The sequence below is a fragment of the Acanthochromis polyacanthus genome, chromosome 24 (assembly GCF_021347895.1).
Source record: "Acanthochromis polyacanthus isolate Apoly-LR-REF ecotype Palm Island chromosome 24, KAUST_Apoly_ChrSc, whole genome shotgun sequence".
Lineage (NCBI taxonomy): Eukaryota > Metazoa > Chordata > Actinopteri > Pomacentridae > Acanthochromis > Acanthochromis polyacanthus.
In genome coordinates, this window is record NC_067136.1 from 5,577,146 (window position 1) to 5,604,871 (window position 27,726).

Sequence of the window (27,726 nt, forward strand, 5' to 3'; positions counted from 1 at the left end):
GGACGATTAATGCAGTTTTAGAAGTGGCACTATACATGCCATCCGAGCTCCTCGACTTTGGAGCGACCTGCCAGGGGAGATAAGGCGTACGGAGTCTGCTGCTTCTTTTAAGTCACTTTTAAAAACATACTTTGACAGAACTGCTTTTATGTGATTTTTTAAGTCTTTTTAGTCTTCTATTTTATCTTCCTAATATATATATATATATATATATATATTTATAAGGAGTTCAATAGTAACAAAGTTGCAGTAGAAATGTGGCAAATCTGTAAGCTTTACTTTGTCTACGCAGCAAAATTACTGTGTCCCAGCAAATTAAAATCAAATACAAACAAAATGTGTAAGGTTTTCCATACAGTTGCTGGTTTGCGATGGCAATACTCTACTAACCACCGCAAGGCAGGGCCACAAAGTGATCCTGCTTAGGGCCCCCTGATGTCCAGAGCCAGCTCTGCCCACGCCTTTTTCACACTGACAGAACATCACAAAAAGAGTGGTGAAAAAAGATAAATCAAAAGAAACAAATCTTCTTCTCTGCTGACGTTTGATTTAATTGTGCACCCCCTGACACCTTAAAATTTGAACACAACTGACAGAATTCATTTATTCATTCATTTGTTGGATTTGAAATGCCAGATAATAGGATTGGAAAACATGTGGGATGACTTCAAATTATTTGAAGCAGAATGTAGCCCCTACATCATTGCCTGCAACCTGTGCCACAGCGCTACAGCCATGACAGTAGGCGTCTTTGTGTTACCATGGCGATGACGTCTTCCGTTTTCTGGTGAGGCGACAGGGCGTCCCATTCCTGACCATCGTATTTATACCCTCCCCCTTCAATAATAGGTGCCCTCCACAGCTGTGAGTGTGACTTCTTTTGGAGTGACACTCGGTAGTGGAGGGGGGGGGGGGGTGTAGGGGGGGCGGTTTGGGATTCAGCCATCTTTAACACCTTCTGTGTCTCATCCAGGGTTAGGGTTCCTCCCCAGCAGGCGGCGCTGTCCTGAAGAACCTTCAAGCAGACCAAACACAGAGCAGCTGTCCAGCCTTTATTTCCATGACAACACTCACAGACCAACAGGTGCTGCTACACCTGCAGCGTGACTCCGCCCCCACAGCGGGAGGATTGGTTCAAACAATCAATAGTTATCAGAAATCAATAGTCAACATGAAGAAAGTGATCAGACTGTAAATACACCGATCAATCATCAATAGTTATCAGAAATCAATAGTCAACATGAAGAAAGTGATCAAGCTGTAAATACACTGATCAATCATCAATAGTTATCAGGCTGTAAAAACACCGATTGATCCTCAATACTTGCCAGAAATCAATAATGATCAGTAATCAATAGTGATCAGGCTGTAAAGACACCGATCAATCATCAATACATCAGTTCAGCAAACAATCAATAACACCGATCACAGCAAAACACAGTCACTATGGCAACCAGCATGGTCATAATGTCATGAACCATTGAATGATCAGCATGCAGCAGGGGGCGGGTCTGTGCCGCCTGACCGGTAGTCATGGTTACTGACAGGTGTGGGCGGGGCTTAGCCTGACTACCTGAGCAGGAACAAACACACTTTCACATTAAAACTGGGCGTCATCACCCTGTCAGTGTCTCGCCCTGCCCATTGAGAATAGCAGCCAATGAGGCAGGAGGGGCGGGGCTTCTACTGATGCTACACTATGCTAACTAACGCTACCCAGAATTCCTTGTTCCAGTGCAGCAGCTGAGCTCAGTATTAACTATGGAGCCGCAGCCCAGCTAATAGGCTAATGGTGCTAACTAACTTAGCATAGTGACTGAGCAAACAGGCTAATAGTGGTAACTAGCTTAGCGTTGTGCATTAGACACAGTGACTGAGCTAACAGGCTAACAGTGCTAACTAGCTTAGCATAGTGTATTAGACACAGTGACTGAGCTAACAGGCTAACGGTGCCTACTAGCTTAGCATAGTGCATTAGACACATTGGCTCAGCTACCAGACTAACACTGCCAATTAGCTTAGCATTAGACACAGTGACTGCGCTACCAGGCTAACAGTGCTGACTAGCTTAGCATAGTGCATTGGACACATTGGCTCAGCGACCAGACTAACACTGCTAATTAGCTGAGCATTAGACACAGTGACGGAGCTAACAGACTAACAGTGCTAATTAGCTTAGCATTGGACCCAGTGACTGAGCGAGCAGCTGATTGGTTCAGATTGTCTTTGATCCCTGATACACCTGATGATATGTCAGTTCAGAGGAAATCAGCTCTCCCTGAAACACTCAAAAATACTCCAAAATACTCAGAAATACTCCAAAAACACTCAGAAATACTTCAGAACTAGCCTGGACCTGACTGGACAGCAGCTGTGGACGGCGTCTGTTAGTGTCAGAAACACTTTAAATGTTCAGAAACACTTTAAATATTCAGAAAGACTTTAAATATTCAGAAACACTGAGGGACGAATGAAAGGTGCAAATATTTGAAGAATCATTTCACAGGAAGAACTTTTACTGTAACAGTTTAAAATATGGTTTAAAAACCTGCTGAAAAGTCTCTGTTAGCAGATCATAAACACGTAAATGTTGAGAATTATTTGTTCACATTAGAAAGCTGATTGGTCGCTGATGACTCCGCCCACAGCCCTGCCCTCCCATTGGTCAGAGCTCCTGATTGTCAAAAGGTACTGATCAGTGATTGGAGGTTTTATTGCTCTCACAGTGACCCAGTGTTCACGTTGCTGGTTTCAATAAAGCTTATAAAGTTTGGCAGAGCTAACATGCTAACTGGAAGACGTTCACCACCACCCTGAGATTCACGTTACTATGACAACCGTCCCACCGACACGACGACGTGAGGCTGAAACCCGTGACATCAGACAACATCATCGTCTTCATCGTCTTCGTCGTCCTCAGTTAGTGCAGTAAACGGACACACGTGTGCTACAGGTGTGTGTTCCATGATAAATACGTGTGCTATGTACAGAAGAGACATGTGATTTACACACACACACACACACACACACACACACACACACACACACACACACACACACACACACACACAATACCAGCTGACTGGATCCCCCACAGTAATCAGATTACTTTAAGCAGAACAGCAGAGAAAACAAACACTTCTGGTTCAGATGGAGTCCAGATGTTGGCGAGAACCTGACCAGGACCACAGTGGAGAGCAGTTTGTGTCTTTTTGTGGTTTTCTTGTGTCTTTTTGTGGTTGTTTTTTGTCTTTTTGTGGTTGTTTTGTGTCTCTTTGTGGTTGTTTTGTGTCTCTTTGTGGTCGTCTTGTGTCTTTTTGTGGTCGTTTTGTGTCTCTGTGGTCGTCTTGTGTCTCATTGTGGTCGTCTTGTGTCTTTTTGTGGTTGTTTTGTGTCTTTGTGGTCGTTTTGTGTCTCTTTGTGGTCGTTTTGCGTCTCTTTATGGTTGTTTTGTGTCTGTGGTAGTTTCGTGTCTCTTTGTGGTTCTTCTTTTGTCTCCACTGACCAGGACTACCACAGTGGATCATAGTCCTGACAGTGAAGCATGGAGGTGGCGGTATGATGATCTGGGGCTGCATGAGGTCAGGAGGTGTTGAAGACATTTCTAGATGAAGAGGAGGAATATTCCAGCAGGAGAAGATCACACACTGGTAGAAGATCACTGAGTATGACTGCAGTAATCTGATTACTGTGCCAGTCCAGAGTTGTTCTCCGTGGATCTGGAGGATGTCAGTGCTCGTTGGGCATGTGTCTGATGGTGTGGAAGATCCAGTCCATCTTGGTGCTCCAGCCTCCATGGTGAGCATCGTTCATCTGCTTGGTGAAGTACTCCAGCGCCTCCTGCTGGCTCTTCTCTGAGAGACAGACAGACAGACAGACAGACAGACAGACAGACAGACAGACAGGTGGTCAGACAGAAAGACAGACAGGTACAGTCAAAGATGTGTTCAGGTGTTTGTCACCATTTGGTTGAGTTTCCATTAATATCTTTCTTTTTGAAGTAAAGTCTGTCTACTTGACCACCTGTCTACCTGTGTGTCTGTCTCACCCAGGGCGAGGGTCTTCCTCAGGTACGCGATGTCATCAAAGCTCTGCAGTTCTGGCATCCCACATCCCAACAGGAGGGAGAACAGGTTGATGAAGAGGCTGGCATGCTGCCGGATGGCCAGGTAGGCCTTATAGCACATCTCCTGGAACCTGCACAGGTGAGACAGACAGGTGGTCAGACAGGTAGGCCTTATAGCACATCTCCTGGAACCTGCACAGGTAAGATAGGCAGGTGAGACAGACAGGTGGACTGAGGGGACACCTTTCAAACTCCTTGGTCTTGGTGGACTCCTGGACTCCTTTGCTGATGACGATGAGGAAGTCCTGCGTGAGGACGAAGGGGACACGTTCCCTCTTATAGCCAAACTTCTTCTTCTTGTGATCCAGGAAGTGACCAAAGTCGATGTGGAACAGCTGAAGAAGAGAAGAGGTGGGGTCAGAGGAGCAGCCATTGGTCAGGGGGAGGAGTCAGGGGAGGAGCCATTTATCAGGGGGAGGAGTCAGGGGAGGAGCCATTGATCAGGGGAAGGAGTCATCAGCTCACCTGTCCGTTTTCCTTCACCATGATGTTGGAGTTGTGACGGTCACCAATTCCCAGGATGAAGGTGGCGACACAGTAACCTGCACAAGACCTGGTGAACAGGTCTATGGCCCGGTCATACCTGAGAGACAGACAGGTGGTCAGACAGATGGTGAGACAGTCAGACAGAAAGACAGACAGGTGGTCAGAGAGACTGGTACTAACGCTTCCCCGCGGTTCTTGTCTTTGATCCAGTGGTGCAGAGTGTTAGAGTTGAACTGCAGCGCCCCCTTCAGGCCTCCTTTACACTGAATCTGCATAATAGTGAAGCTGTTCTTCACCACCTCGATCAGACCCACACAGTCTCCTATGGACAGACAGCCGTACGGCAGCATGCTGCACACATACACACACACACACGCACACACTCTGTTAGCCATGGGAGTCATGATGTCAGAGGCGTGTCACTGATGATATCAGTGTCTCACCGCAGGTCCAAACCCTGGTTCTGCCAGATGTTCTCCATTATCTTAATGATCTGCAGCGTCAGCATGTCCTGACGCAGGTCTGCAACACACAAAGCACACTACATTACCCACAATCACTACATTATTTACAATCCTCCACTGCTGTAACACACTACATTACCCACAATCCCCCAGCACTGTAACACTACATTACCTACAATCCCCCAGCACTGTAACACTACATTACCCACAATCCTCCACCACTGCAACACACTACATTACTCACAATCCCCAGCACTGTAACACTACATTACCTACAATCCCCCACCACTAACACACTACATTACCCACAATCCTCCACCACTGCAACACACTACGTTACCCACAATCCCCAGCACTGTAACACACTACATTACCTACAATTCTCCACCACTGTAACACACTACATTACCCACAATCCCCCAGGACTGTAACACACTATGTTACGCACAATCCTCCACCACTGTAACACACTACATTACCTACAATCCCCCAGCACTGTAATACACTACATTATTCACAATCCCCCAGCACTGTAACACACTACGTTACGCACAATCTTCCACCACTGTAACACACTACATTACCTACAATCCTCCACCACTGTAACACACAACATTACCCACAATCCCTCAGTACTGTAACACACTACGTTACCGACAATCCCCCAGCACTGTAACATACTACATTACCTACAGTCCTGCACCACTGTAACACACTTCATTACCTACAATCCCTCAGCACTGTAATACACTACATTATCCACAATCCCCCAGCACTGTAACACACCACATTACCTACAATCCTCCACCACTGTAACACACTACATTACCCACAATCCCCCAGCACTGTAACACACTACGTTATGCACAATCCCCCAGCACTGTAACACACTACATTACCTACAATCCTCCACCACTGTAACACACTACATTACGCACAATCCCTCAGCACTGTAACACACTACGTTACCCACAATCCTCCACCACTGTAACACACTACATTATCCACAATCCCCCAGCACTGTAACACACTACATTACCTACAATCCTCCACCACTGTAACACACTACATTACGCACAATCCCCAGCACTGTAACACACTACGTTACGCACAATCCCCCACCACTGTAACACACTACATTACCTACAATCCTCCACCACTGTAACACACTACATTATCTACAATCCTCCACCACTGTAACACACTACATTATGCACAATCCCTCAGCATTGTAACACACTACGTTACCCACAATCCTCCACCACTGTAACACACTACATTACGCACAACCCCTCTGCACTGTAACACACTACGTTACCCACAATCCCCCAGCACTGTAACACACTACATTACCTACAATTCTCCACCACTGTAATATACTACATTACCCACAATCCCCTGCTAGGGCCAGCGCTGAGCTCATTACCATCTCCGTTCTTGAAGATGATCTCGTTGTTGGTGAAGAGCAGCTCAGACATGATGTCGGGGTTTTCCCAGTTCAGCCACAGGGGGCGCTTTGCTGACGACATGATCCTGCACTCCTCCAGCCTGAAACACACCTGAGTTACTGGCACGCACCTGTCTGACTGTTAGCGGGCTAGTTAGCTGGTTAGGTAAGTTAGCTGAGAAGCTGGTTAGACAGTTAGCTAATTACCTGGTTAGCTAGTTAACTGGTTAATTGGTCAGCTAGTGAGCTGGTTAGATAGTTATCCGGTTAGCTGCTCAGCTGGTTAGCCCGTTAGTCTGTTAGCTAGTTAGCTGGTTAGCTGGGTCGTTACCTGAGGTTCCCCAGCTGGTGGACTGGGTTCAGAGGAGACACGAAGCCCTGCAGAGCCTCCATGTAGTCTGGACGAGACATGTGTTCCACCAGGAACTTCATCTGGGTCTGACAACCAATCACAAGGCAGCAATGCATCAGCATCAGTCAATCACAGAGTCAGATGTATAACATCGTGATAGAAGTATTTGGCCCCTATAGAAATCTTTTATTCCTGCATATCAGACTTAAATGTTCCAAATCATCAAACTAATATTTAGATATATTTAATATTAGACCTAAGCACTAAATACAGTTTGAAATGATGGTTTATTGATGATTTGTTGAAAACCTGTGAGAAAGTAATTGCCCCTCTGAACCTACCAACTGGTTTGACAGCAGCAGGTAAATGTTTGTTCCAGCTGGGATCATCTTCTACATCCATGGAGGAACGTTTGTCCACTCTTCTCTGGAGAACAATTTTAATTCAGTCACATCAGATGATTTTAGAACATCAGCTGATCTTTGAAGGTCTTCAACCAGCATCTTCACGTCCAGACTTTGACTACAGAACCTTCATTTAGTTCTTGTTGAGCTGCTCAGAGGTGGACTTGTTGGTGTTCTTTGGATCCATCAGTGTTGAGCTTCAGGTCCTAAGCTGATGGTAGATGTTCTCTTGGAGGTTCTTCTGATAGAGAGCAGAATTCATGACCAGTCGTCCAGGTCCTCCAACCACCTCACTACCACCATGTTCCACTGCTGGTACCATGATCTTTTTTATTTTTACTCCAGATAGAATGGACCCATGTCTTCCAGAAAGTTCCACCTTTGACTCATCAGTCCAGAGGATGTTCTCCTAAAGTCTTGGAGGAACCTTTATGATCTTTTAGGTCAGTAGAGGTTTGATCTTTAATTCTCCCATGGATCCATTTCCTCCAGAGTCTTCTTATTGTGGAACCATGTAGACAGACCTTAACTGAGGCCAGTAAGGTCTGAAGATCTTTAGATGTTCCTCTGGGTTCTTCTGTGACCTCCTGGATTAGACATGGATGTTCTTTGGAGAAATGTTGGTCATTGGTGCACTCCTGAAGGTTCTCCGCTGTTCCATGTTTCTTCATGTGTGGATATCGTCTCTCACTGAGGTTCTCTGGAGTCCCAGAACCTCAGCAGTGGCTTTGGAACCCTCCAGACTGATGAATGTTCATGACTTTGATCCTCATCTGTTCTTGAATCTCTGTAGAACGTGGCATCATGTTCTGCTTTCTGAGACCCTTCAGCGGCTTCACAATGAAGACAGGTTCTATCTAGTGATGTTTAGGTTCCACCAGCCTGGCAGGAACCATCTGAAGGTCTGGATGAAGAACCTGAACCCAACTGGCCAATGAATGTGGTCCTTTGGTGGATTGGTAGCTCAGCGGGCGATTACTTTTTCACATAGGGCAAGATGTTCTGGATAGAATTTAACCTTTAATGAATAAAACCATCATTTAAAAACTGCATTTTGTGTTTTCTTGTTTATCTTTAATCTTATCTCTTCATATTATATCTAAATATTAAACTAGTTTCATATCATGATGTGGAACATTTAGGTGACAGATATCCAGAAACGGAACGATTCTGTCGGGGGGCAAATACTTTTCATATCACTGGATGAGTCTGTTCCTCACCTTCTGGGTCTCATCCTTCTTCTCCTGCTTCAGTGTGTCGGTCAGATTCACCAGTTTATCCATCGCCTCCACCTGTACACACAAATTCATACATATACACAAATACACACATTAATACACACACAAATACACACACAGTAATAAACATTATTAGAAAATACTACACATTCATTCATGACTCAGTGAACACTAGTTCTGAAAGGCGTCATGGATCCATCAGACTGTAGATGAACAGATCAGGTGTTTCAGGTCTCACCCGTCTGTTCAGGTGTTTCAGGTCTCACCCGTCTGTTCAGGTGTTTCAGGTCTCACCCGTCTGTTCAGGTGTTTCAGGTCTCACCCGTCTGTTCAGGTGTTTCAGGTCTCACCCGTCTGTTCAGGTGTTTCAGGTCTCACCTGTCTGTTCAGGTGTTTCAGGTACATGCCACAGGCTCTGCAGAAAGCTTCCAGCAGCAGACCAAACCGTCTAGAAACAGTTTTGTTGTGCATCTCTGACCTGTGACAACAGAACCTGTTACCAGAGCATAAACAAACAAACAAACACACCTATGAATGAACAAATTAACTAACTAACTAATGAACTAACTAATGAACTAACGAACTAACTAACCAAACAGATACAGGTGTGTAAGTAAACTGACTTTAGGTGCCAGAAGAAGAAGTGTCCGATCCTCTGATTGGTCAGAGCCTTCTTGATGAGGAAGCGAGCCAGAGGATTGTCCAGGTACATCTCATACTTCAACACCTGAAACACAAAGGTCAGCTCAGCAACACGTACAGGTGTCAGAACATGGTGACACACATGTACAGGTGTAAGCATACCTGTACATGTGTAAGTGTACCTGTACAGGTGTAAACGTACCTGTACAGGTGTGCATACCTGTACAGGTGTATGTACATCTGTACATGTGTAAGTGTACCTGTACAGGTGTATGTGTATCTTTACAGGTGTGTATATACCTGTACAGGTGTAAGCGTACCTGTACAGGTGTGCATACAGTGCCTTGTGAAAGTATTCGGCCCCCTTGAAGTTTTCAACCTTTCGCCACATTTCAGGCTTCAAACATAAAGATATAAAATTTTAATTTTTTGTCAAGAATCAACAACAAGTGGGACACAATCGTGAAGTGGAACGAAATTTATTGGATATTTTAAACTTTTTTAACAAATAAAAACCTGAAAAGTGGGGTGTGCAATATTATTGGGCCCCCTTGCATTAATACTTTGTAGCGCCACCTTTTGCTGCAATTACAGCTGCAAGTCACTTGGGGTATGTCTCTATCAGTTTTGCACATTGAGAGACTGAAATTCTTGCCCATTCTTCCTTGCAAAACAGCTGGAGCTCAGTGAGGTTGGATGGAGAGCGTTTGTGAACAGCAGTCTTCAACTCTGCCCACAGATTCTGGATTGGATTCAGGTCTGGACTTTGACTTGGCCATTCTAACACCTGGATACGTTTATTTGTGAACCATTCCATTGTAGATTTGGCTTTATGTTTTGGATCATTGTCCTGTTGGAAGATAAATCTCCGTCCCAGTCTCAGGTCTTTTGCAGACTCCAACAGGTTTTCTTCCAGAATGCTCCTGTATTTGGCTCCATTCATCTTCCCATCAATTTGAACCATCTTCCCTGTCCCTGCTGAAGAAAAGCAGGCCCAAACCATGAGGCTGCCACCACCATGTTTGACAGTGGGGATGGTGTGTTCAGGGTGATGAGCTGTGTTGCTTTTACGCCAAACATATGGTTTTGCATTGTGGCCAAAAAGTTGGATTTTGGTTTCATCTGACCAGAGCACCTTCTTCCACATGTTTGCTGTGTCTCCCAGGTGGCTTGTGGCAAACTTCAAACCAGACTTTTTATGGATATCTTTGAGAAATGGCTTTCTTCTTGCCACTCTTCCATAAAGGCCAGATTTGTGCAGTGTACGACTGATTGTTGTCCTATGGACAGACTCTCCCACCTCAGCTGTAGATCTCTGCAGTTCATCCAGAGTGATCATGGGCCTCTTGGCTGCATCTCTGATCAGTCTTCTCCTTGTTGGAGGTGAAAGTTTAGAGGGACGGCCGGGTCTTGGTAGATTTGCAGTGGTCTGATACTCCTTCCATTTCAATATGATTGCTTGCACAGTGCTCCTTGAGATGTTTAAAGCTTGGGAAATCTTTTTGTGTCCAAATCCGGCTTTAAACTTCTCCACAACAGTATCTGGGACCTGCCTGGTGTGTTCCTTGGTCTTCATGATGCTCTCTGCACTTTAAACAGAACCCTGAGACTATCACAGAGCAGGTGCATTTATACGGAGACTTGATTACACACAGGTGGATTCTATTTATCATCATCAGTCATTTAGGACCACATTGGATCATTCAGAGATCCTCACTGAACTTCTGGAGTGAGTTTGCTGCACTGAAAGTAAAGGGGCCGAATAATATTGCACGCCCCACTTTTCAGTTTTTTATTTGTTAAAAAATACAAAATATCCAATAGATTTCGTTCCACTTCACGATTGTGTCCCAATTGTTGTTGATTCTTGACAAAAAATTAAAATTTTATATCTTTATGTTTGAAGACTGAAATGTGGCAAAAGGTTGAAAAGTTCAAGGGGGCCGAATACTTTCACAAGACACTGTACCTGTACAGGTATATGTACATCTGTACAGGTGTAGGCGTACCTGTACAGGTGTATGTACATCTGTACAAGTGTGTATATACCTGTACAGATGTAAGCGTATCTGTACAGGTGTAAGCGTACCTCTATAGGTGTGCATACCTGTACAGGTGTATGTACATCTGTACATGTGGAGGCGTACCTGAACCAGCTGCAGCAGGTACTGCGACAGCTTGTCATCCGTCAGACCCTGCACCAGGCAGCGCAGAGCGAACTCTCTGACCATCGGATCAGGAAAGTTACAGTCCAGAAGCTCCAGAGCAGATTCAGGTTCCATCAGAGGCCACTCCTTCAGCAAGCAGTACATCTGAGGAGGACCAGGACCAGGAGGACCAGGACCAGGACCAGGACCAGCACCAGGACCAGGACCAGGACCATGACCAGGACCAGGACCAGGACCAGGGGGACCAGGACCAGGAGGAACAGGACCAGGAGGAACAGGACCAGGAGGACCAGGAGGACCAGGACCAGGAGGAGCATGAGGGGCAGACAGACAGGTAACAGGTGAGTGAGACTGAAACAGCCTTGGTAACCATGGTGACTGATTGTTGGGGTTGTACCTGGGATACTTCGTCTCTGGAGTTCCATTTGACAGACAGAAGCAGCTTAGGAAGAGATTCTGGGATGTTTACACAGTAATGTCTGCAGAGAGACAGGTAGGGAGACAGGAAGGGAGACAGGTAGAGAGACAGGTAGGGAGACAGGTGGAGAGACAGGTGGAGAGACAGGTGGAGAGACAGGTGGAGAGACAGGTGGAGAGACAGGTAGGGAGACAGGAAGGGAGACAGGTAGAGAGACAGGTAGGGAGACAGGTGGAGAGACAGGTAGGGAGACAGGTAGGGAGAGACAGGTGGAGAGACAGGTGGAGAGACAGGTGGAGAGACAGGTGGAGAGACAGGTAGAGAGACAGGTAGAGAGACAGGTGGAGAGACAGGTAGAGAGACAGGTGGAGAGACAGGTAGAGAGACAGGTGGAGAGACAGGTAGAGAGACAGGTAGAGAGACAGGTGGAGAGACAGGTGGAGAGACAGGTAGAGAGACAGGTAGAGAGACAGGTAGGGAGACAGGTGGAGAGACAGGTAGGGAGACAGGTGGAGAGACAGGTGGAGAGACAGGTAGAGAGACAGGTGGAGAGACAGGTGGAGAGACAGGTAGGGAGACAGGTGGAGAGACAGGTGGAGAGACAGGTAGGGAGACAGGTGGAGAGACAGGCGGAGAGACAGGTGGAGAGACACGTAGAGAGACAAGTAGACATACAGGTAGACAGTCAGACAGACAGGTGTGGACAATAATCAGTTATTGGTCAAAAAAGTCTGCATTTGTGTAGACTGTTCCCCTCAGCTGTGTCTCACCTGTCTCTCCTCATTAGGCCCCGCCCTCACCTGTGTCTGCTCATTAGGCCCCACATTCACCTGTATCTCCTCATTAGGCCCCGCCCTCACCTGTGTCTGCTCATTAGGCCCCACATTCACCTGTGTCTGCTCATTAGGCCCCGCCCTCAGCTTGGTCTCACCTGTATCTCCTCATTAGGCCCCGCCCTCAGCTGGGTCTGCTCATTAGGCCCCGCCCTCAGCTTGGTCTCACCTGTATCTCCTCATTAGGCCCCGCCTTCACCTGTGTCTGCTCATTAGGCCTCGCCCTCAGCGATGTCTCACATGTGTCTCCTCATTAGGCCCCACCCTCAGCTGGGTCTGCTCATTAGGCCCAGCCCTCACCTCTGTCTGAGCTGTGTCTGCTCATTAGGCCCCGCCCTCACCTCTGTCTCACCTGTGTCTCCAGAGGAAGTCCTTCTCCTGCTCTGACAGCTCATAGAGAGGATCTCTGGAGCAAAGAGAACGAAGCTGCTCTGCATCTGCTGCTGAAACACTGCTGTCACAGGCCAGACGACTGCTCTGAGGACAGACAGGCAGGTAGGGAGGGAGAGAGGGAGACAGGTAGGGAGAGAGACAGACAGGAAGGGAGAGAGACAGGTAGAGAGAGAGACAGGTAGGTGAGGGAGACAAGTAGGTAGAAAAAGAGACAGGTAGGGAGGGAGGGAGATTTTTATTATATTAACATGTTGTCTCTTTGTCCCTATATATAACTATATATAATATAATAATAATAATAATAATATATATATATATAGTATGTCCTGTGTGTGTGTCCTACCAGTCCATGAGAGTAGTTGTAGTCCAGCTCTGTTATTTATATTTATATTAATGTCCTACCAGTCCATGACAGTAGTTGTAGTCCAGCTCTGTTATTTATATTTATATTAATGTCCTACCAGTCCATGGCAGTAGTTGTAGTCCAGCTCTGTTATTCATATTTATATTAATGTCCTACCAGTCCATGACAGTAGCTGTAGTCCAGCTCTGTTATTTATATTTATATTTATATTTATATTAATGTCCTACCAGTCCATGGCAGTAGTTGTAGTCCAGCTCTGTTATTTATATTTATATTTATACTAATGTCCTACCAGTCCATGACAGTAGTTGTAGTCCAGCTCTGTTATTCATATTTATATTAATGTCCTACCAGTCCGTGGCAGTAGTTGTAGCCCAGCTCTCTGCTGATGGTCCAGTTAGCATGTTCTTCTATCTGCTGCTCATCAGGAAACACCACAGTCTGGTTGAACCAGGAGAACTCCAGCTCCACACACGGAGTCTCCTGCAGAGCAGTCATTGATCAGTTATTGATCAGAGAACCGTGATTGATCAGTGATCATTTGTCCACCAGAATGACATCACTAACCTTGTTGGGATTTGAACCAGCGACTCCAATGGGGTTGAGCAGGTCCTCCAGACCATGAGGGACGGGCCATAGACTGAGAGCTACCTTACCACACACCAGGATGTCCTTATAATCAAACAGGTTGACGTTCCCCCAGGCCAGAGGACAGTGTTCCTGAGGCCAGACAGGACAGACAGGACAGACAGAACAGACAGGACAGACAGGAGGACAGACAGGACAGACCGGTAGACAGACAGGAGGACAGACAGGACAGACAGGACAGACAGGACAGACAGGTGGACAGACAGGAGGACAGACAGGACAGACAGGACAGACAAGAGGACAGACAGGACAGACAGGACAGACAGGACAGACAGGTGGACAGACAGGAGGACAGACAGGACAGAAAGGAGGACAGGAGGACAGACAGGACAGACAGGACAGACAGGACAGACAGGTGGACAGACAGGAGGACAGACAGGACAGACAGGACAGACAGGAGGACAGACAGGACAGACAGGACAGACAGGACAGACAGGTGGACAGACAGGAGGACAGACAGGACAGAAAGGAGGACAGGAGGACAGGCAGGAGGCCAGACAGGACAGACAGGAGGACAGATAGGAGGACAGACAGGAGGACAGACAGGTGGACAGTTTAATCCCTCTCTCTCTACGTCTCCATGAATGTCCTTGTGTGCTCTCCTACCTCCTTGGCTCCTTTCCTTCCCTTCACAGAGCAGATAGACAGACAGAGTCTGGCTGAACGAGGGAGGTCTGCCAGGTAGATGTCATAGGTCAGCCACTCATTCCACCTGGGGACAGGTGAGACAGTCAGTCAGTCAGTCAGTCAGTCAGTCAGACAGACAGACAGACAGACAGACAGACAGACAGACAGACAGACAGACAGACAGACAGGTAGATGTCATATGTCTTAACATCCTCTCTCTCACCAACAGGGATCATCTCCTCCAGGATCTCCTCACTGACCATAGGTTGGATTTTCTGTGTTGACCTGACGCTTGGGACCATCCTGATGACTTTTCTCACCTCAGTGACTCCACTCTGCATGGCTTTGTTTACATCTGTCAACCACTTAGCTCAGGTGATGGAGGTGGTCTCGTGATAATTTACAGTGAGAAGTGGAAAGTCCTGCCAGTATCCCTGCCTCCTTCCAGTGTACAACCTGCAGACTGCCTGCTCCCACTCCCACTAGTGTCACTACAGTCTACCGCCCCCATTGATCATTGATTTTCCCACCCACACAAAAGGAAACACTCTGGATCCAGTCTGCTGCTCTGGTCTTACCCCATCCAACTGTACATCTGATGAACGTCACATATCGGACCACTTCCTCCTATCATTCCCCGTCACACTCTGCCTTTCCAGAACCAAGCCAACATGTTTCATTCAGGAATCTCAAAGACATTAATCTGGACACCCTCCCCCCCAGTATGGACTATTTTCTGACTCCTGACTACTCCTCCACTGATCAACTGGTTTGCCAATACAACAGCGGACTAAAGGACATCCTCAACTCCCTCGCTCCATTGAAAACTCGATCCGTTTCCTCCACACAAACTGCCCCCTGGTTTACCCCTGAACTCCGGTCCATGAAACCAAATGTCGTCATCTTGAGTGACTTCATAGAAAAACTGGTCTCACAATCCACAAAGAAATTCACAAAACTCGCATATTTTGACACAAGGACTCAGTCACTCAAACCAAATCTGACCACTACTCCAGTCCCATCCACTCCAATGATGATAACACTAGCTCACTGTTTTCATTCCTAAAATCCAAGCCCTTCACATGTCAGTTAGATCCCCTCCCAACAGCTCTGGTTATATCCCGTCTCTCCTCAATGCTCCTCCTCATAACTGCCATCATCCACTCCTCTCTGTCCTGGAATTGTTCCCATTCTTCTTAAAACTGCAGCTGTCTCCCCAATCCTCCAGAAATCTGGTTCAGATCAAACAACTTCAACAACCTCGGCAAATTTCTAACCTGCCCTTCATCTCCAAAATCCTTGAAAAAACTTTTGCTTCCCAACTCCATTTCTATTCCAGTCTGGTGTCCGCCAAAGTACAGAAACTGCTCTCATAGAAATCACCAATCATCTTCTCCTACAGTACCAGCTGATTCTGGATTACTCACAATTTCTAACTCCATCCTCCTCAATAGACCATCCTCCGTTGGAATCACTGTACAAACTGGACTGGTTTCATTCATATCTCTCAGGACACACTCATCCACCTCAAGTCCTTCTGTTCGCAGTTCTCCCCCGTCTCTTCAGGTGTCCCCCAGGGCTCTGTACTGGGGCCCTTCTCTTCATCATCTACCTCCTTCCCCTTGGTAATATCTTCAGTAGATACAACATTTATTTCCATTGCTATGCAGATGATACCCAGCTCTATCTATTCAGTAAACCCAGCTCTATCTATCCATAAACTCAGCTCCACACTCCCAACTTCCTCCTTCACCAACTGTCTGTCTAAAATAAAATCCTGGTTCACCTCAAGCCTCCTAAAACTAAACATTGACAAAACAGAGATCCTGCTCATTGGAACAAATGAGAAGAATCCTCATTTGTCCTCGTTGGTCTCCCTCACAAATCCCTCAGAAATGGACCTGTGGACAGGTGAGACAGACAGACAGGTGTCCTTACCTGGGGTTCGAGCAGGGGACTCTCTGGGTGTTGACGTTGTCACAGAGTGGTTCTCCTCCATGATAGATCCCCGTCCTCACATAGATCTACAGACAGACAAACAGCAGGTTCACTCTCACTGGACCACCACTGAGAGACAGACAGAGAGAAAGGTACAGACAGGTACAGACAGGTACAGACAGACCTTGTCGATGTCCCGGATGTTGACATTGACGTAGGTGGCACACAGCAGTCGGACCCTCAGCAGAGTGTTGAAGGCCCACAGGGATCGAGGAGGACTTCCGTCTCCTCCTCCTGGACAGGGGGACGGCTGAGGCGTCCGACGGCTGAAACACAAACACCACACCTCACACCTGAGCTGCCTCTGGATTGGCCGTCACGCCTGTCAGTCACAGCCACCGATGGCCTACCTGTAGGACGGCGTGACGAAGCCCGAGGCCGGGAGCTGGGAGTACAGACTGTCTTTGGACACAAGCATCAGGTGAGGAAGACGTCCCACGATGATGCAGGACCGGATGTACTGCAAGGAGACAGACAGGAGGACAGACAGGTGAGACAGAGAGACAGGGAGACAAACAGGTGAGGCAGGGAGACAGAGAGGGGGACAGACAGGTGAGACAGAGAGACAGGGAGACAGACAGGAGGACAGACAGGTGAGACAGAGAGACAGGGAGACAGACAGGAGGACAGACAGGTGAGACAGAGAGACAGGGAGACAGACAGGTGAGACAGGTGAGACAGAGAGACAGGGAGACTGACAGGTGAGGAAGAGAGACATACAGACAGACAGGTGGTTGGTGGAGTTCAGTGTTTCTTGTTCTTACCTTGTACTGACTGAGAGGAAACTTCTCCAACAGGTATTCATCACAGCCACACACCTGAGAGACAGACAGACAGAGATACAGGTAAGACAGGTGAGACAGACAGACAGGTGAGACAGACAGACGGGCAGACAGGTGAGACAGACAGACAGGGAGACAGGCAGGCAGGCAGGCAGACAGACAGGTGTACCTTCAGGATGTACTGGCCCTGGTACTCCTGCACACAGAGGCGGAGCTGCTGAGGTGAAAGGTGCATCGATCGGCTCTTCTTCCTGATGGACTCAGCGATCAGCTGCTCAGGTAAACTGTCGTGACTCACCTGCACACAGACACAGGTGAGGAAGAAGTGTTGGTTCTCCTCAGTCAGAGGAAAGTGTTCCCAGCACGAGAACGAGACGTTCTGCCGTCCTACAGAGCAGGACATGAAGCAGCTTTACCTTCAGAGTGTATTTCTGTTTGGAGTTAGACGGAGACACGATCACCCAGATGGTCACTATCAGCCTGCCTGCAGACAGACAGGTTCAGACAGACAGGTTATAGACAGACAGGTTCAGAGAGACAGGTTATAGACAGAGGTTCAGACATCCATCCATCCATCCATCCTCTATACACCGCTTTATCCTCACTAGGGCCATGGGGGGTGCTGGAGTCTATCCCAGCTGACTCTGGTGAAGGCAGGGGACACCCTGGACAGGTCACCAGTCTGTCACAGGGATACATATACAGACACACAATCACACTCACATTCACACCTACGGACAATTTAGAGTAACCAATTAACCTCAGCATGTTTTTGGACTGTGGGAGGAAGCCGGAGTACCCGGAGAAAACCCACGCATGTACAGGGAGAACATGCAAACTCCATGCAGAAAGATCTCAGGACCAGGCCGGGATTTGAACCGGGGATCTTCTTGCTGCAAGGCGAAAGTGCTAACCACTATACCACTCTGCAGCCCCAGGTTCAGGCAGACAGATTAAAACAAACATGTTCAGACAGGTGTACCATGGGGCAGATCCCACCTTTGTCCAGCTTGCTGTAGATGTGCTGGGGCAGTTGGGGGCAGGACTCCACGTTGGGGGGGTAAACGTAGAGCGCCTGGCTGTGGGCCCCACCCCCCTCCCTCTCCTCCATGGCCTCTCTGCACACGCTCAGTATGGACCGCCTGAAGTCCTGGATCTCTGGGTCCTTCATCATCTCAAACTCACAGACCGGCATCCCAATGGCGAAGCCTGCAGGAGGGCAGTGTTAGTCTGGGAGGGGCGGAGCCTGTAGTGACCTCACCACCTGATGACCTCATCAGGGTGTGGCTGGGGGCGTGTCTCACCGATCTCCCGGTTTAGGATCTTCTCCTCCCGGTTGCCCAGCGGCTCAATGACCTTCAGGATGGGGTGGAACAGTCGCAGGTCGCACAGGCGCCGAGTCTCATCATAGAACTCCTCCCTCTCTGCCTCCTGGGTCACACCCACAAAGATGTAGCACGACTCCTCCTGGCCAATCAGAGAGCAGAGGTTAATGCTGCAGCCAGCGGTGGGCAGGGGGCGGGGCTAAAGGTGAGGCGGGGCTACCTGCAGCAGGTGGTACAGAGGATACTTCCTGGCCTCAGTGAAGAGCTGCTGCTTGATGCTGATGAGGGGAGTTTCCCTGAGACACTCCAGACTCACCATCATCCCTGCAACACAGTACAAGTACTGTGAAAACGCAGTACAAATACACAGTAGAAATACTATGAAAACGCAGTAGAAATACACAGTAGAAATACAGTGAAAACGCAGTGCAAATACATAGTAGAAATATTATGAAAATGCAGTAGAAATACACAGTGGAAATACTAGTAAAACGCAGTAGAAATGCACAGTAGAAATACTATAAAAACAAAGTAGAAATACACAGTAGAAATACTATAAAAACACAGTAGAAATGCACAGTAAAAATAAAGTTAAAACAGTGAAAACACAGTAGAAACACTATAAAAACGTATGACAAATACACAGTAGAGATACTATGAAAAAGCAGTAGAAATACACAGTAGAAATGCAGTAGATTATTATAGAATAGAACGGTACCATTGGGGAGGCAACAATCCACCAGGATCCGAGGAGGCATCAGATGGAGACCCCATAATTCCCCTGAGGACGGCCTGGGTGCCATGGTAACCACCAATCACAAGCTGCCTCACCTCAGCGCTGGCTCCCTGGACAGGTAAGACAGACAGACAGACAAACAGACAGACCAGATTGTTGGTAGAAACACAGCACCCCGTTTCTTTGATGAATCAACACCAGTAAAACCAATAACTTAAAGCCAGTCTGCCCATTTTATCATTGTCCCACATAGTCTAAATGTTCCGTCTACCATCCATCTATCCATCATCTATCATCCATCCATCCATCCATCATCCATCCATCCATCATGCATCCATCCATCCATCTACCATCCATCCATCCATCATTCATCATTAATCCATCCATCCATCCATCCATCCATCCATCCATCCATCCATCTTCTTCCTCTTATCAGGGATCGGGTCATGGAGGCAGCAGATGAAGCAGGTCATTCCAGACGTTCCTCCTCCCAGAAACATTTTCCAGCTCTTCCCGAGGTGTTCCCAGGCCAGACGAGATACATAATTCCTCCAGTGAGTTTTGGTTCTACTTCGGGATCTCCTCCCAGGAGGACATGTTCAGAAAACCTCCAAAGGAATTCTCCTTGGAGGATCAGAATCAGATGTCCAAACCACCTCCACTGGTTCCTTCAGAGGTGAAGCATCAGCAGCTCTACTCTGAGCTCCCTCCAGATGTCTGATCTTCTCCTCCTATCTCTAAGGCTGAGCCCAGACACCCTACAGAGGAAGCTCATTTCAGACACTTGTATCCATGATCTTATTCTTTGGGTCACTACCCAGAGCTCATGACCATAGGTGAGGGTTGGAATGTAGATGAATGGCAAATTGAGATCTTCTCCTTGAGGCTCAGCTCCCTCTTCACCACGACGGTTCAGTAAAACGCCTTCATTATTGCTGATGCTGCACCAATCCTCCTGTCCATCGCTAGCTCCATTTTCCATCATTCATGAACAAGATCCTGAGATACTTGAACTCCTTTGCTTGGGGAAGCAACCCCCACAACCCAGAGGGATCAGAATCAGAATCAGAATGTGGTTTATTGCCAAGTAGGTTTTTACACTTACAAGGAATTTTCTATGGTGCTCTTGGTGCAAGTACAAATAAAATAGTAAGTAAGAGATGTAGGAAATATGGATAAAATAGACAGGCATGTGCAGTTACTATGCAGTAGTAATTAATGTAGTCAACAGAGCTGATTTGCAGTGGCACGGGCAGTGTTTATCAGCGATGCAGCAGAGGGGAAGAAGCTGTTCTTGTGGTGAGAGGTTTTAGTCCTGATGGACCGCAGCCTCCTGCCTGAGGGGAGGGGTTCAAAACGTTTGTGGCCAGGGTGAGAGGGGTGATCTTGGTTGCACGCCTTAAAATCCTAGAGGTGTGCATATCTTGCAGAGATGGCAGGTTACATCCGATCACCTTCTCAGCAGAGCGGATGATGCGCTGCATCCTGCTCTTGTCCCTAGCAGTGGCTGCAGGGTACCAGACGGTGATGGAGGAGGAGAGGATGAACTCTATAATGGCCGTGTAGAAGTACACCATCATAGTCTTTGGCAGGTTGAACTTCTTCAGCTGCCTCAGGAAGTACATCCTCTGCTGTGCCTTCTTGGTTATGGAGGTGATGTTCATCTCCCACTTCAGGTCCTGGGAGATGATGGATCCCAAAAAGCGGAAAGACTCCACGGTGAGCACCGTGGAGTCTGAGAGCTTGATGGGAGCAGGGGGGGCTGTGTTCCTCCTGAAGTCCACCACCACCTCCACTGTCTTCTGGGCGTTGAGCTCCAGGTTGTTCCTGCTGCACCAGATCACCAGGTTGTCTACCTCCAGTCTGTAAGCAGACTCATCCCCATCAGAGATGAGTCCAATGAGGGTGGTGTCATCTGCAAACTTCAGGAGTTTGACGGACTGGTGCCTGGAGGTGCAGCTGTTGGTGTACAGGGAGAACAGCAGTGGGGAAAGAACACAGCCTTGGGGGGAGCCAGTGCTGATGGTCCTGGTCTCGGAGACTTGCTTCCCCAGCTTCACATGCTGCTTCCTGTCAGACAGAAAGTCTGTGATCCATCTGCAGGTGAAGGCAGGCACACTCAACTGGAGGAGCTTGTCCTGGAGCAGGGCAGGGATGACTGTATTAAAGGCAGAACTGAAATCCACAAACAGGATCCTGGCGTAGGTTCCTGCTGAGTCCAGGTGCCGCAGAATGAAGTGGAGAGCCAGGTTGACGGCGTCGTCCACAGACCTGTTGGCTCTGTAGGCGAACTGCAGGGGGTCCAGAAGAGGGCTGTGACGGCTTTTTGTGTTTTTCAATCCACCAGTTTCCATCAGAGTACCATGACCTCGGACTTAGAGGTTCTGATCCTCATCCCCACCGCTTCACACTCGGCTGCAAACTGCTCCAGTGCTGCTGAAGGTCTGAGGAACCAACAGAACAACATCATCTGCAAAAAGCAGAAATACAGTCCTGAGGTCCTCTAACCAGACACCCTCCCCACCCCGGCTGATCCTTGAGATCCATGAAGACCACAAACAGGATCAGAGACAGGGGACAGCCCTGGAGGAGTCCAACACCCACCGGAAACATCTCTGACTTTGTGCTGAGTATGTGGACACAGCTCTCACTTTGGTTGTACAAGGACCGAAAGGCTCGTATCAGAGAGTCTGGTACCCCATACTCCCTCAATACCCCCACATAGGTCCTCAGGGGACACGGTTGTAGACCTTTTCCAGATCCACAAAACACATGTAGACTGGCAGGTCCAACTCCCAATACCCCTCAGCAGCAGCAAGAGTAAAGATCTCATCCACCATTCCATGACCAGGATGGAATCCACATTGTTCCTCCTGAATCTGAGGTTCTACAATCAGTCGGAGCCTCCCTTTCAGCAACCTAGAGGAAACTGAGTCTTAGAAGTGTGATACCCTGATAGTTGGAACTCATCTGGTCCCCCTTTTTGAAGATGGGAACCACCACCCCGGTCTGCCACTCCACAGGTACCATACCCAATGCCAAGTTCTCTTTCCACGACCTGACAATGTCCCCAATGACCCCTGAGCAAGCCAAGCCCTAAAATGGACTTGCGCTTATATAGCGCTTTTCTACTCATCAGAGTACTCAAAGCGCTTTTACAACAATTGCTCCCATTCACCCAGACACACACACATTCACACACTAATGTACAGGTTGCTAATCAACCTGCAACATCAGTCAGTATACATTCATACACTAGTGGAACAGTCACTGGTAGGCAATTCGGGGTTCAGAATCTTGCCCAAGGAAACTTCGGCATGCAGCACATGACTAGGCGAGAGCGGGAATCGAACCGCCGACCCTTCGATCATTGGACGACCCGCTCTACCACCTGAGCCACAGCTGCCCTAAAAGCCTCCTTCTGCATTGTGACAGCTTCCCACACCGCTGGTGTCCACCAGCAGTTTTTTGGTTTTCCACCATGACAGACACCAGTGACCTTCAGAACACAGCTCCTAACAGCTGCTTCTGCAATGGAGGCTTTGAACATGGACCACTTAGACTCCAAGTCCCCATCCTCCCCCAGGATGCAGGAGAAACTCTTCTGGAGGTTGGAATTGAAAACCCCACAGACAGGGTCCTCCACCAGATGTTCCCAGGTCACCCTCACTACACGTTTGGGTTTACCAGGTCTGTCTGGCAGTCTTCCATCAGATCCAACTCACCACCAGGTGGAGATCAGTTGACAGCTCTATCCTCTCTTCACCTGAGTGTCCAAAACATATGGCTGCAGGCCTGATGATACGACTACGAAGTCCATCATGGACCTTTGACCTAAGGTGTTCTGGTACCAGGTACACTAATGAGAACCTTCTTCTCCAACATGGTGTTTGTTATGGACAATCTATGACTAGAACAGAAGTCCAATAACTAAACATCACTCAGGTTCAGATCGGGCAGGCCGTTCCTCCCAATCACCTCCTCCAGGTTTCTCCGTCGTTGCCCACGTGAGCGTTGAAGTTCGCCAGGAGAACTATGGAGTCCCCAGGCGGTACCCCTTCCAGGAATCACCCAGAGACTCCAAGAAGGCCGAACACTCTGAACTGCTGTTGGTGCATCAGAACAGACAACAGTCAGAGTTTTCCCCTCTGCAACATGAAGTCTCAGAGAGGCAACCCTCTGGTTCTCCAGGGAGAACTCCAACAAAGCGGCGCTCAGCCGGGGGCTTGTGATTATCTCCACACCCACCTGACACCTCTCACCCTGGGCAACTCCAGAAAAGGAGAGACTCCAACTCATCTCCAGGATTCTGGTTCCAGAACCCTTGCTGTGTGTGGAGGTTAGCTCAACTATATCTCGTCGGAATCACTCTACCTCCACCATCTCAGGTTCCTTCCACCCAGTGAGGTGACGTTTCACATCCCCAGAGCTCGTCTACCCAACCAGGGGGCGGTGCACCCAGACACTCACTCCTACCTCCTGCCCAGTGGTCATGGCACCAAACCTTGATTTCCAGCCCTATTGGTGGTAGGCCTACTGGATGGTGGCCCTGTGTTACTCCTTCTGGTGGTGCCTGATTGAGCTCCACAGACCCCAAGGTTCAACCAACAGACGCTCTCTGGTCCCAAATATTCTAGATGTCCCACATGTTTTAAATGTTCTAAGTGTTCCACATGTTCTAAATGTTCCACATGTTTTAAATGTTCTAAGTGTTCCACATGTTCTAAATGTTCTAAGTGTTCCACATGTTCTAAATGTTCTAAATGTACTAAGTGAATCACATGTTATAAATGTTCAAAGTTTTCCATGTTCTAAATGTTCTAAGTGAATCACATGTTCTAAATGTTCCACATTCTAAATGTTCCAAATTTTCCAAATGGTCCACATATTCCTAATGTTCTACATGTTCTAAGTGAATCACATGTTCTAAATGTTCCATATATTCTAAATGTTCCACATATTCTAAATGTTCTAAATTTTCCTTATGTTCTAAATGTTCTAAATCTTCTTTATCTTCTAAATGTTCCACATGTTCCAAATGTTCCTTAGGTTCTAAATGTTCCTTATGTTCTAAATGTTCCACTTGTTCTAGATGTTCCACATATTCTAAATGTTCCACATATTCTAAATGTTCATTATGTTCTAAATGTTCCTTATGTTCTAAATGTTCTATATGTTCTAAATGTTATGTTCTAAATGTTCCACATGTTCCAAATGTTCTAAGTGTTCCACGTGTTCTAAATGGTCTAAATGTACTAAGTGAATCACATGTTCTAAATGTTCAGTTTTCCATGTTCTAAATGTACTAAGTGAATCACATGTTCTAAATGTTCAGTTTCCCATGTTCTAAATGTACTAAGTGAATCACATGTTCTCAATGTTCAAAGTTTTCCATGTTCTAAATGTTCTAAGTGAATCACATGCTCTAAATGTTCCACATTCTAAATGTTCCAAATTTTCCAAATGGTCCACATATTCCTAATGTTCTACATGTTCCTTATGTTCTAAATGTTCCACATGTTCTAAATGTTCCACATATTCTAAATGTTCTAAGTCTTCCACCAGTGTTCAAAATGTTCCAAATGTTCCCCATGTTCCTTATGTTCTAAATGTTCCACATGTTCTAAATGTTCCATGTGTTCTAGAGGTTCTAAATGTTCCACATGTTCTAAATGTTCCAAATGTTCCACATGTTCTTTATGTTCTAAATGTTCCTTATGTTCTAAATGTTCCTCTTGTTCTAGATGTTCCTCTTGTTCTAGATGTTCCACATATTCTAAATGTTCATTATGTTCTAAATGTTCCACATGTTCCACATGTTCCTTATGTTCTAAATGTTCTATATGTTCTAGAGGTTCTAAATGTTCCATATATTCTGAATGGTCTAAATGTTCCTTATGTTCTAAATGTTCCACATGTTCTAAATGTTCCACATATTCTAAATGTTCTAAGTCTTCCACCAGTGTTCCAAATGTTCCACATGTTCCTTATGTTCTAAATGTTCCTCATGTTCTAAATGTTCCACATGTTCTAGATGTTCCATTTGTTCTCAATGTTCCACATATTCTAAATGTTCATTATGTTCTAAAAGTTCTATATGTTCTAAAGGTTCTAAATGTTCCACATATTCTAAATGTTCCACATGTTCTAAATGTTCCACATGTTCTAAATGTTCCATATATTATAAATGTTCCACATGTTCTAAATGTTCTAAATGTTCTGTATGTTCTAAATGTTCCATATATTATAAATGTTCCACATATTCTAAATGTTCCACATGTTCTAAATGTTCTGTATGTTCTAAATGTTCCATATATTATAAATGTTCCACATATTCTAAATGTTCCACATGTTCTAAATGTTCCACATATTCTAAATGTTCTAAGTCTTCCACCAGTGTTCCAAATGTTCTAAATGTTCCACACATCCAGTGTGTGTTTTATATGTGTTACATTTAAAGAACCTGTAGAACATGTTTTGTATGGGGAACCTCCAGAGAACATCAGGTTCCATCTGAGGAGTTCTGATGGTGCAGCTTAGCGTCCAGTAAGGCGAGTTGTGACATTAAACATGTCAGACATTCTGCTGCCATGTTCTCTCGTTCTCCTGGATGTTCTCTCACTGTTCCACTCTCTGTAAGTTGTTCTTGTTTACTTTTGTTTATTTCCTGCTGTTTGTGTCTTAGCGTCCGTCAACATGTTCTAGCGTCACACGTCTCATTGTTCTGCAGCCTTTTGTGTTTCTGCAGCCGAGCCGTCAAACAAAGAAAGTAGGACACACACACACACACACACACACACACACACACACACACACACACACGCGCGCGCGCGCGCTCTGTGTCAGTGTGTGTGTGTGTGTGTGTGCTTCCTGTGTTGTGTGTCAGGAAGTGGGCTTCCTCCTCTTATTTTCCTGTTGACCGGCTCTTTTAAAGAAGCCGTTGGTTTCTATTTAGAATCAGATCTAAGGTCTGACCCAGAACCAGAACCATCTCCAGGAGAACCCGGACCTTTCTGGGATCATGTTCTGGTTGTTATTGATCCTCAATATGATCAGCTGATGCAGAAAACACTCTGACCTGAAAGTTGTAAATAAAGTTCTGTTGACAGGATCAGGTGTCGATAAAGTTCCACAGAACAAAAAGTTGTGTTTGGAGAACAAACCAAAGATCCAATGAGAGCAGGAGGAGGGAGTCATGTGACCTCTGATCACTGTATTGATGGATTGATTGATTGACAGCTGGGAGCAGGTGTTTAATGATGATGTCATATGTTTGTTTGCGTCCCTCAGGTAAACAGTAAGCAGGCGAGTTTGTTGTGAAACAGGAAGAACTGAAGTGTCGTCAGAATCTCCTCACCATGACATCAGACTATCATATGGTTTCCATGACAACAGCGGCGGGAGCATCACCGAGACGTGAAACCAAAGAAGAAGAAGAAGAGAGTCTTTGTTCTCACCTGGGCTGCCTGCTGCTCCACAGACGCATTCCTCCGCTCATATCGCCCACCTGTCTGTCTGCCTGGACACCCGTCTGTCTTCCTGTCCTCCCGTCTGTCCTCACGTCAGTCCTAACGTCTGATTGTCTTTGTCTCCGTTCATATAGCAGCCGGTGGATCCATCAGTCGCCGCCCTGCTCAGTGCTGCTTCACAGAGAGACACTTACAGCCTGTCTGTCTCTCTGGCTGTCTGCCTGTCTCTCTGTCTCTCTGTCCGTCTGTCTCTCTGCCTGTCTGCTGTCCTGGTCCACAGTAACAGGATGAAGCTGCTGCCGGTAGAACAATGTGCTGCTGGAGGAGGAGGATGGAGGAGGAGGTGGGGGTGGAGGAGGGGCCCATCCTCTCTCTTAAAGGGCCAGCAGCTCTGAGACGGGAGCAGCAGGAACAGACTACATTACCCACAATGCCCTGCTGCTGCCATGGAGACGGTTCAGTTAGAGCTGAGGATTACTCAGACAGGAAGTAGATTTATTGCACTAACGTCCTGAAACCAAGAACTAAGACGGAGGATAGATCTGACCTCTGGATCTCTGTGGGAGTGGGACCTCTGCTTGTAGACCGTCTCTGCAGCAGGTACACCCTGACACACACCTGATGATGTCATCAAGGTGTGGGCTCCGCAGGTGACCAATCAGAGCACAGTGAGTTCCTGCTCAGACTGTCAGCTGAACTCCAGACACACTGCTGGAGCAACAGCTGGACGTTACCATGGTTACACACACGCACACACACTAAATACACACACACACACACACACTAAATACACACACACACACACA

The 27,726-nt window shown here is 47.0% G+C and overlaps 1 protein-coding gene and 1 long non-coding RNA gene across 6 annotated transcripts; one reads left to right on the forward strand and one right to left on the reverse strand.

The window, feature by feature from the left end:
* Positions 1-1,039: 1,039 nt before the first annotated feature.
* LOC127532549 (phosphatidylinositol 4,5-bisphosphate 3-kinase catalytic subunit alpha isoform-like) lies at positions 1,040-27,276 on the reverse strand. Of its 4 annotated transcripts, none has more exons than XR_007939980.1 (28): positions 26,909-27,276; positions 19,434-19,561; positions 18,936-19,039; positions 18,695-18,857; positions 18,390-18,599; positions 17,807-17,874; positions 17,560-17,688; positions 17,373-17,426; positions 16,959-17,068; positions 16,733-16,874; positions 16,549-16,634; positions 14,590-14,695; positions 13,903-14,055; positions 13,687-13,818; positions 12,931-13,055; positions 11,725-11,806; positions 11,307-11,471; positions 9,141-9,244; positions 8,896-9,010; positions 8,500-8,571; positions 6,855-6,961; positions 6,503-6,624; positions 5,056-5,134; positions 4,793-4,963; positions 4,592-4,709; positions 4,310-4,461; positions 4,049-4,258; positions 1,040-3,854 (listed from the first exon to the last, which is right to left on the reverse strand). XR_007939980.1 is itself a non-coding variant. In XM_051944366.1 (28 exons), the coding sequence occupies exons 2-28, from the start codon at positions 19,516-19,518 to the stop codon at positions 3,730-3,732; spliced, it is 3,213 nt and encodes a 1,070-aa protein (XP_051800326.1). In that variant the 5' UTR covers positions 19,519-19,561; positions 26,909-27,275; the 3' UTR covers positions 1,040-3,729. The 4 variants fall into 4 exon arrangements, 3 of the variants coding, with proteins under 3 accessions (XP_051800326.1, XP_051800325.1, XP_051800327.1); XM_051944366.1 differs by having other exon boundaries at positions 4,049-4,197; positions 8,896-8,995; positions 26,909-27,275; XM_051944365.1 differs by having other exon boundaries at positions 4,049-4,197; positions 26,909-27,275.
* Positions 11,710-12,573, forward strand: LOC127532564 (uncharacterized). 2 transcript variants are annotated; one of them, XR_007940035.1, is made up of 3 exons: positions 11,710-11,820; positions 11,857-11,916; positions 11,965-12,573. It is a non-coding gene; the product is annotated as an uncharacterized LOC127532564 (long non-coding RNA). The 2 variants fall into 2 exon arrangements; XR_007940036.1 differs by having other exon boundaries at positions 11,770-11,856; positions 11,893-11,916; positions 12,015-12,573.
* Positions 27,277-27,726: the final 450 nt, after the last annotated feature.